Below are 10,784 nucleotides of genomic sequence, written 5' to 3' on the forward strand. Positions count from 1 at the left end.
ATTCAAATCCTGTTGCTTGCAATGCTTTGAAATCCCTTAAGTGTTACAGACAATTACTGGACAAGAATATATGCATTCCTTACCTGGAGAGATTCGTAATTTGCAGGGCGGTTGGCATCCCAGCCGCATATATACCCGTCGAGACTTCAAATCCTGAATCAAGGAGCATGACGCACTTGATGGATCCATCCGTGGGTCGAATGTAGCCTACACATGTATCCTTAACGAACATCCAGCGCTGCCGCCAGCCCCCACAAGTATGATTTGTGAAGTGGTGACATCTACAGCATAAACGGAAACATCAATTATCCACAACGATCACCTCACTACTTCTACTAAATACCATTATTTTATCATTATAATCATCTGTAATTGTATTTAAATCCTGCTATACCTGGGAAGAAAGGAACTACCACCCTATTGCCTTTCAACTGTAAACCCTTTGAATGTCCATATTCATACCATTTGGACAATAAACCTATGAAAAGTGTCTCTCTCAAAGAAACTCATTCAAGTTACATATTCTATCAATTTAAGGTAAGTTTTGGATTTTCTTTAACGCTTATTAACTTCTAAGTATCATGAGAACTTCTACTTGTCTATCTTACCTTTGCTTGCTTCCTTTTCTTCTTCATTTCTTTGTAACTTCTGGTCTACATGCTGTCTAAAAAGCTTGGCTTTTTCGACAGCATGTAGACCAGACCTTTTTTCCTTCCTCTGTTCCACTCTTTCAACATTCTCCCTTCTATGAGGGCATTATCAAAATCCCACCTTTCAATAGTTCCACCACTCACACTTTCAGCCTTTTTTTGGATTACCCCTAGTTCCCTCTCCTCCCACATCAGATTTAAAACGTCAGTGTTTTTATTACTCTCTGTCCAATGCATTTTATCCATTCTTCAACACACGCAAGTAATGAAAACCATCCCAAAATTACCTACTTCCTTGAGTCCATGTAATCAACAAAGTAGATTTTTTGGTACTACTGCCTATACAGAGAGTGAAAATTGCATTAAGTTGCTAGCCATAGTATGACAGAGGTGCGAATACACTGGGTCCTCATGATACTGAGGAGTTAGAGATGGAAGGAGAGAGGGGAAGCTTTTTCCTTGAAGGTAACTTACCTGACGCATATGTCCTGGTTCAGGAGTCCACAGAAGTTACACCCGGCCCGGCCAGGCTGTGTGCTCCCTGTTCTTTTCTGCACCATCCCTTCCCTCCCCTTTGTGCCTAACCCATGCACAAATGACAGGTTACTTACTTCCATGAAGTACAACTGGGAGTGAGAGAGAAAGTGACATGGGTATCATACATCCAATATCCAATGCCATCACAAGTTTGGACCAATACACCAAAATGGAAGGGGGAAACAGGCCAGAAGGTCCCATGAGGAAGACTGGGGCATCAAGTGCTGTCCTTGAATTAAGTAAGGGCTGTGAGGGTAGGGAGGAGATGGGATACCACATTCTTCCTTTATGATTGGGGGGATTTTTAGAAGGATTAATAAAGTAGGTTCATTATTTCAGTCGGTATTCATGAACCAAGACTTTAATATTTCCCTCTCTAAAAAAGAACACATCATGTAAATCCTTGCTCACAAAATCCCTGGTTCAAAATTACATAAGAATTGATCACTCAGTTAAAGAGTCTCTCAAAATGTTGCAATTCAATGCATGAAATCTGGATCCACTATAACAAATGCCTTCTAAGGTGCTATACTTTGCTTTTGGGTAAAAACACCTATTTGAAGTGTTCACTAGTGAATCATAGTGAAAAATGCTTCTGCCAAACCTAAATAATGCACTTTAAAAAAAACATGCTTGATATAATAACGACAGAGCTACTAATCATCTAAGATGTACGCTATATCTTAAAGATCTTCATGTAAGGAGAAACAGTAAAATAAGCTAAAAATGGCCTTACATACTTTAAGCAATACAATTTTCTGGTAACCAAAACTTCATGGGAAAATTATGCTAATACAGGGAAAGTGTGACTTTCATATGCCAATGTACACGCTTAGTTATGGTTAAATTCCTTGATTTTGATTACTTGGATGTCATAAGGAAGAAAATCCATTAAGACTCAAAAGAATGAAAATAAATTGGATGGGTAAGATTAGATGATTACAGTTTGGCTAAGTTTGGTCTGTTTAGATTGCAGGAAAATATTCATGAATTCATTAACCCATTGCTGACAATGCTATTTGAGTACCCAAAAAGGGTAAGGCAGAGTGCGAGTCAAGATGAGAGAGCATCAAGTTACTGATTGGAGGGTCCCAGGTTGAAATCCTGGATGATGTCTTTTGAGATCCTCATATAAAATCCAAGCAGTGGGGTTTAGATACCGGTTAGCAGCTGGGGATATTCTTCTGGCTCATCATATAAAATTAATTGGTAACACAGTGAATAGAAATACTCTGCTGAATGTATGTTTTTCATGTGTAACTTAGGGTTCAACCCACGCACCTATCAAAACAAACTCCAGGTGTTGATTACTGCAACGATAGTGAAAGAAAAGCTAGGAAAATTATGACTGCTTCCCCTTAACAAAATCTTGGGGTGGTTAAGCCCATTAAAAATTTCACAAAATGAAATTTTTCTCCATATTTTTTTAGGAAAAATTCCACAGGAAATTTGATTATAACTGACGTAATGACCTCCACCATGTTCAATGAGAATTAACTTATACAGTTTGTTTCCCAGTCAAAATTCTCTTTCAGGATCATTCTCTAAAATTTCTTTGAAATATAATGCTGTTGAATGAATTTAGCATTAGTAAGAGAAGGAATGATGAAGAGAAACCCATTAACGGCATTAGCCTACTACCTAACCAAGGGATCCAAATTTCAACATGGAAGGTATATTTTACTCGAAGTACTCTCTATTTAGTACTCAAGTAGGGATGTGAAAAATCCTGCCATCGCCGGGATATGACCCTAGGGGAGGGAAGTCAGTGCTCTAGCCACTGCACCAACCTGATATTCTCGAATGGAATGAAGCAATCAGAACTCAATTTACATCAGGACACATCCAAAATAAATCATTTATCCATTGCTGCAATATTTATGCAATTATTATCCTGAAATTTTATGTTCAGTACAAACTTTAAATGCCTTCTATTATTATGTGAAATGTTCAATCTCCAAAGTGTTACATTGCTAGCAGCGAACATATAATAGTTGAAACAGATGAAACATAAAAATAATGATGAAAGGTTATGCATGCTTTTGCTTAGAGTAGCCAAAGAGGTCAATACCCCATCAAAGATCCTTTGACCATCAAATTTGTGATTCAAGTTGAGTTGGATCATAGTTAAGATATTTTGTTCAATTTTTCCAGTTACATTATATCCCATGAGAGGGGCTCATCCCATTGGGCGACATCTAACTGCCACCAACGAGTTCAATTTTAGGAATTTTCAGCTTTAAAATGAGGTCAATTAGGAACATTTTTCACAAATCTTAAGAATTATAGCTGAACTTTCAATTTTATAACCAAAAGAGCTTTTTATCCAAAGATTAAAGTCCACATTTAATTCTCAGTAAACAATACATACATAATAATTTTGGAAACAGGGAAGCCACTTCTAGAAAACAAAGAAAAATTATCATAATGAAAACAATAAATTTGCAAAAAGAGGGTAAATATTGAATGTGAAAAAATAAAACAAGAACAAGACCTCCTACTTCGTGAACGATATTTCTAGAGGTTACATTGGAAAAAAAATTTTGTAAAAAGGCTAACAATGAAATTTGAAAAAAATGAGTGCATTTTCAACTGCAATAAATATAATGTATGACATACATCATGAGCATAGAAAAATCTATGAGGATACAGTACAAGAAACTAATCAGTTGATGGAAAGTGACAGCCAGCACAGGAGGGTAATGAGAAGTAGAATACACCCTGGATGCTTGACTGGTCAGGTGGATACAAAAATTCAAGTGAACTCGCCTGTAGTCTGATGTAGGGCATCATACTGATTAGAGGTAAAAGACAATAGTCCATATGTATCTGCATGATATGTATACTAATAGTACGCTGAATCATGACGTGATTGATTTATATGAGTTTGATTGATATGTTTTTGCATGAGTGTTCGATGAAGGGATTTTTGCATGTGTGTGTGCACTGCTGTGGGTGTAATTTTCCATATTATTGTTTTGCATGTGGTACTGTTCCTTTTTACGGTTGGTGACCTAACACCCCCCACCACACGCCCTTGCGGCGGCTTGCAGGGTATTATGTAGATGCAGATGACAAATGCTGGAGAAAACAGAGAGAAACCCGAGAAGGAAGTGTTTAAGTAAGGTATGTAAATGGAGGAGATTATACCATTTCTCTAATCTTACAACAACCTAGGTGACAAATCTCTGATTGGGGACCAAGTGACCACTCGGGGTGATGCTCAAATTTGGACACGGCACGACAATACATCAGTGGACTCACAGTTTCATGATGGTTACGGTAGAAGTTGAACCTCAGCAGGTTGCGTAAGTACTCCTCCAGCTGCTGGATTCGGTGTTCTATCTGCTCATAAGGGAGGAGAGCATCTGGTTTCCTAGGAAACCGCGGTAGGGCTCCACGCCGTCCATCGCTTCCACTTTTCATCTCCATTCGAAAGCTTGTGCGGTGCTCACGGTGATTCTTCGTTGGGAATGGGACATTGAGACCAGCACGAAAGAGTCTCAGCTGGCGATGGAGGCTCTCGAAATGCTTGTAGCGCCGGTTGACAGTCCAAGTGAAACCCCCATGGTGGAACTCGATTGTGTAGCTGAAATGCACAACAGCAAAAATATTTATCATTAGCCTTGTAAGTACTCACTGCCAAGGGGCTTGACTTTCTGAAAGTGAACTCCTAGTCATCAACATCCATAATCATACACTACCATCCTTCTTGGTGAGGAAAATGAGTTGGCAACCTTTGGTGACCTCGGTCTGATACTGTAGAGTGCTACAGCATTAATGTCTTTCCTGTTTCAAGCCCTCCATAGGATTCTCTTGATCAATTGCCACATTTATTGAGAGAGATGTCAGAGAAAATGTTTCTTGTCTCATCATAAATGCACTACCTGGTTTCCCCCTTCTATTGACCTGTTTGCTGAATTAGAGCTAATGATTAAAGTTGTATTCAGCTCATTAATACTTCTTAATCAGTAGTCTAGCTCAATATTGAAATAAGGTTTCTGACCTCTCTGTTAAACAACACCTACATTAGTAGAGACTAATAATTTCACCAATTTAAAAATTGTTAATTGACATTTGAGGATTTTTCAATTCTCAACAAATGAATATTTTACTACATGAGAAATAGATGATATTCTACAACATCCCTTGGGATTCCACATTGAAATATTTGAGATTTGCAGACTAAGGTTCTAACAACTTAGCTTAAGACTTTAAAAATTGTTCAGAAAATTTAAAAAAAATATCATATTGACTTAGTCAATAAACTATTCTATGGGGATTCATGGCAAAAATAACTTCGATATTAACTAAATGTTTACATATGCCACAAAAATGTAAACATATTTCTCAGTTTGCGGTGGAATATTAGATATGACTGACCTACTCCAGAAGCTACTCGTAATTTCTTATTCACAGGCATTAGAGTCACGTTTCACATTCAAGTCTTTCGAGCACAATGGATCAATTTCTATTAAATGGCAACTGTCCCTGCCAAGAGTAGGATTTAATCCACATAAAAATGGAGAACTTACAATTAGTACTCTGTCCCAATCACAAAATGGGTCAATTAGTATGTGTGCACTCACAGATTGGGATTGAGAATGTGGATGGTGACATTCCTTTCAAAGTTGATGATTTTCACTTCTATTTCCTGGTTCGGTATGAACACCTTCCTTTGTGGAGATTTGAACTTGACAGGTTGCTTGTGAATGGTCTGAAAAGGGATGATCACTGAATCTGTAACAAAGCAAAACCCCAATGAGGAAAGGCAATCATGTCCATTGACAAATATTTCACAGCCAGTGAATGCAACAAGACCTTTCCGAATTGAATAAACCATATAATGTGGTGGATATTTGGTGGGACAACATGATAAAATTCAAATAAACCATAGTTAACGAATGATTTACCTGGTACAAGGGCATTATTTAAATAATTTTTGGATGATGAAACCTTCGAAACTTCACTGATTCAATGAAATGGAGGGTGCTGCTAGTTACCATGTATTAAGTGATGTGTAGATAATCATGAAAATTATATAAACTAGATAATGGAAGAGTATTTCACAGGGCAATATATTCAAACAACATCTAATGATGGAAGTTTTGCACATTTCCCTTCCATCATGTTTGTTTTTGCAAAATTTGGTCAATCCTATGCCAACACAACTGATTACCCAATCTGAAAGACTTTGAGGGAAGATATACAAATAAATGGAATTTGAAGAAGGCAGTCAGGTGACAGACACCGTTAGAGAATCTGGCAAAATCATCTCATTTGGAAAAGAGGTTTAGAAAGAAACATTATGCAACTAAAATGGGGATAACATTAAGGTATAATTCAGAGGAGCTAAAGTAATCTCCATAGATTTATGCACAAATAAACATCTGAAGGTAAACTTAAAAACATTATGGTGAAGAACTTTAAGAGGTCAATGGAAAGAGGAATCAGAGTTTAAGGTCGACATTTGTGATAATTTTATTTTATAAAAACTTTGTACAGAAGTATGTATGGCAAAGGATTAGCGACCTTGGGGCCTATATTTGGTTCCCCATCAACCTCTGGGCACCTGCAAATTCATTCAAATAAAAAACTTTTTGGGTAACACCTCTGTTCCGGAACCTATACATGGCACAAGGAAAGCAACAGCCCCCTTTATAACTCTGATACATGGATTTTACGTACCATTGGGTGTAGTTGATGTCTATTCCCTTAGGGCTGATTACCAATGTTTTATTTACAAATTCAATCCACCAAAATTTTTGGAATCTAGGGAAATTTGCTGCCATAAACATAAAAGAGTTGCAAAAAAATATTTTATTATCAGGTCAATTCAAAATATATCGTCTAAAGAAAGAAGAGAATATGTGAAGTCCAAAATGGAAGAATCAGATCTCTTACAACTGGTAGTTAGGAGGATGTTACTCGAGGATTTTAAAGCAATAAGGGGTTTTGAAAGTGATATTTTAAACGGTGGTCAATGACTCCCAAGCTTATATCACCTACTTTCTAGCACACCTTCATTTTCACAATCGCTTAAGTCATTTGGCCAGATGCAGAATTAGACAAAGATTTCATATTCATTTCATCCATTGAATTTTATATTTGAGAAATCTACACCCTTTGGCCGTCCACTTCTGTCGCGGTGTAAGAAGGAATTAATTCATTTATTCTATTTTAATACATGCCGAATCTTGCGCTTATTTTATCACTCGAAATTTATCGTCATTTTATTTGAAAACTGGCAGGAAAAAATTTCCTTACTCGAAAAGTTTATTCTAATGACAATAGGCATTACCAAAAATTAATTTAACTATAGGAAATAAGTCTAAATTTCATCGGCGAGTCTTTTTGGCAACCAGGAACCTTATTTTTTTCAACTGAGATTTTTCTTATATTAATCCCATAATATGAGTACTCGGGATAAGTTCCACAAAAAGTGTATGCCCCATTGCTTTAGGGTATCTTCAAACATTTTCAATTTGGATTCCAATAGAGCACATACATTTCTTTGAAGGCACCAAAGTAAACCATAGATAACTAATTTCCATAATCTCCTGGATTGTATTTGTATCAGAAAATTACAGTAATTCACATTTGCAATTAGATTCCCAAGTAATTTGTCATTCATGATCTTTCGCTGACTTGTAAGAGTCAACAGGTGTAAACGTCCGGAAAAGCCTCTAACGAAGTTTGAGACAGCGACACTCCAAAAACAGATAGCATTTCAGGGAGCCTGAGAAAATAATGATTCTAATACCCTCCTTTGTTTTCAATCCCGACCCCTGCTTTGTGTGCAGACGGGGAACGAATTATTACAAATTACCTGGTTCTTTTGAGTCCAATTTATCGTCCAAGTTTACTGGCTCATCACTTACACCATCAAAATATGGAAACGCCAAATACTCGTCGTAATCCGAATCAGCTTCCTTAGCTTCGGAAACCCCTCCATTACCAATCGAAGTATCTGTCATTTTGACACGGGTCAAACGGTCACCTTTCTAGTCGGGAATTGCCTATTATCGATAAAGACAAAAAGTGACTATAACTTTGTTTTAACAATTGAAATTAGTTTAAAGTCTAAGTAGCTGCACTAGAAACATACCGCTAAGCATATAGCTATGATGAGTGCAACGGAGGATAAGACACCTAGAGAGCTTCAAGTTAAATCATCATAAAAAGAGCCATGACATTAGCTGGCGAATTTTTTGGATCATTACGTCAATCTCGCCGTAAAGCAAGGAGATGGCGTACACCGCAATGCAAGCAACTAACGGCAACCTCGAACCACGCCATAGGACCACTGGCGAGAACAATCGTTTACCCTGTTGGGGGCGGGGCACAGTAAGCTTGTAAAAGTTTGGCTGCAGTAGAGCCACCGCAGGAGAACTACGTCGAACACAAGAAGACCGAAATCCCCATAAATTTGAAATTCGTGACTGGAGCGGACAGATTCATTTTAAAGACGCATCTTGATTCGGACAAAAATACATACAGAATGAGGGTTGTATTAAAACTTACGTGAATATAGTTATGAATACAGGAGTAAAATGGGTTGAAAAAATGATGCGTCTCCTCTAATAAAGTAGATTTCCGGAACAAATGTGAAACACGGAATTCATTGTCTCTTCTGTCTTTAATCTTAGCATCGCATTATGAGCCATCTAAAAATCTAGTTACTACATAAACTAAAAATCCACGGAAAAGGGACTCCTCGTCTGCACTCTTTAAGAATTTAAGAGCAAATTTCCATGCTTTGAATTGTTATTATGACGTAATTACAAAGCGACTCTAGAGACATCAGTAAAAAATACAAAAAAATGATAACATCTAATGCAAATGCTTTGTAGACTTAGGAGCAGTGCAAAACTAAGCCTCGACATATCACCATTCATTTTTTAACCGCTGTTTCCTTATTTACTTGCCAGCCATTCACAAATATAACACAAATTACGCTCACATTATTCAATCCTCGGACGATTTTAAATTCTAATTGATTGAGCTTCCATCTGCCAACAGAACTTATAACTCATTGGAGGAAAAATTTTAAAATCCTACGAAGACTGAACGATGAAAACTGTGGAGGTGGTTTATTTCATAACTCATGGTGTATTAGCGTTTGAGGAAGGTAATTGCAGAAAATAATCGGAAGCCTTCCCTGGTGTCACTCGACCATAGGATAAATAGGAAAAAGGCCATTTTTCCGTTTCAACTATAAATTAATGCCTTCAATAATTAATACCGGATTGGGGAACATTATAATAAGTGTAAACATATTGAATCATTATTCGGAACTGTGGAAATAGCTTCTGAATGATAATACGAAGCTTTTATTCATCCATTCCGGAAACATAAATTTTCGTTTCCATGAAGTAAATAGGAGCAAAGCCCTATTGTCTGCCATAAACGCCTATCCCGCACCCATTAAAAAAATAGGCGTGAAATTCTTTTATGTATCGAGAATATCGATTAATAATGCTCTCTTATGCCAGGTGAAAACTGGCATGTAATTTGATTATATTGATCTACTCAATGTTTTCCTGCCATGTGTACTCGATTAGCTGCAAATTAAGAGAAACAGAAACTTGCATGAGAAAGGAAACGACTCAAAATTTATTTCATCATGCAGAAATTTAAAATAATCTGGAAAACATTACTCATTCCATTCCCGCAAGGTGCCATGCTGCCAAGGGAGTGGTACTGCCATTCCTTTGACGGTAACAGGAAATAGTATCAGACCATTGCACGCGGAGTTCATCTGACCTTGAGGTTGGGGAGCAGGTTGGGAACTTACACGAAGCCGAACGCGTGGAACGGGGCGTCACGATCGCCGACTGATATTTCGATCGATTTACCAAAAACAAATTGCCATTTATCACGTTCAACTTTATTCTTAGGGCCACAATTGCGCGTGACTAAAGGAGCGGTCAATAACAGTGGTGCGAGGGATACGCCTGACCCGTTTGGGGCGTGCACCCACCACATCTTTAAGATTTACGTAAAATTCGTATCGAGAGCATGGAATCCATAAAAAAAGGTGTGATTATCGACGCGGAAAAAAGGAAGGAAACAAGCATGGTGGAACATGGTTGCGAAGGAGACGAAGACGTGATTATCTCAGCGTGAGCCCTGGAGTGGGCTATCATTTATAAATAACAAAGAAAACAAATAACGACATCGATATTTTTGGGTCCTTGAAAAAATGCACTACGGAACTGATTTCTTTGTCCCAAGGCATTGAGGATACCGGATTATCGTCCAAATTTCAGGCAGAACGACGCACTCCCATAAGATTAAGAATTACTTTCATGAGAATTAGCCAACTTCAAGACGAAGGCCAAGCACCATGATCAACACTCCAAAAAGAAACTCACGTCCTCGACCCGAGAAAAGGCCAAACCCACGATTAAGTTAGTAATCTCGCTTCTTGTTCATAAAGTACGTCACTGGGTCACTATACTGATTAGCCTAGGTCAATGCAAGGGCACTTAGCCGAAGTTTGGCTTGATAAATGAAGACAGCTCAACTTCTTCTCCCCCCTAATAAAGAAATATTCTTCTTCGCTATTAGTTCGGAGGCGTTTTAAATTCGCAC

General features: G+C 37.7%; 1 protein-coding gene across 1 annotated transcript in view; it reads right to left on the bottom strand.

Moving 5' to 3' along the window:
• The window catches only part of Pld (Phospholipase D), a 51,415-nt gene extending 42,923 nt beyond the window's left edge, over positions 1-8,492 (bottom strand). The window contains exons 1-6 of the mRNA XM_071596685.1: positions 8,296-8,492; positions 8,017-8,206; positions 5,777-5,927; positions 4,452-4,776; positions 1,125-1,276; positions 84-281 (exon numbers count right to left, since the gene is read on the bottom strand). Of these exons, the coding sequence (XP_071452786.1) occupies positions 84-281; positions 1,125-1,276; positions 4,452-4,776; positions 5,777-5,927; positions 8,017-8,164 (974 nt within the window). The 5' untranslated portion in view covers positions 8,165-8,206; positions 8,296-8,492. The remainder of the gene's footprint in view (positions 1-83; positions 282-1,124; positions 1,277-4,451; positions 4,777-5,776; positions 5,928-8,016; positions 8,207-8,295) is intronic.
• Positions 8,493-10,784: the final 2,292 nt, after the last annotated feature.

This window comes from Hetaerina americana, unplaced genomic scaffold, assembly GCF_022747635.1.
Source record: "Hetaerina americana unplaced genomic scaffold, ioHetAmer1.1.p SCAF_8, whole genome shotgun sequence".
NCBI lineage: Eukaryota > Metazoa > Arthropoda > Insecta > Odonata > Calopterygidae > Hetaerina > Hetaerina americana.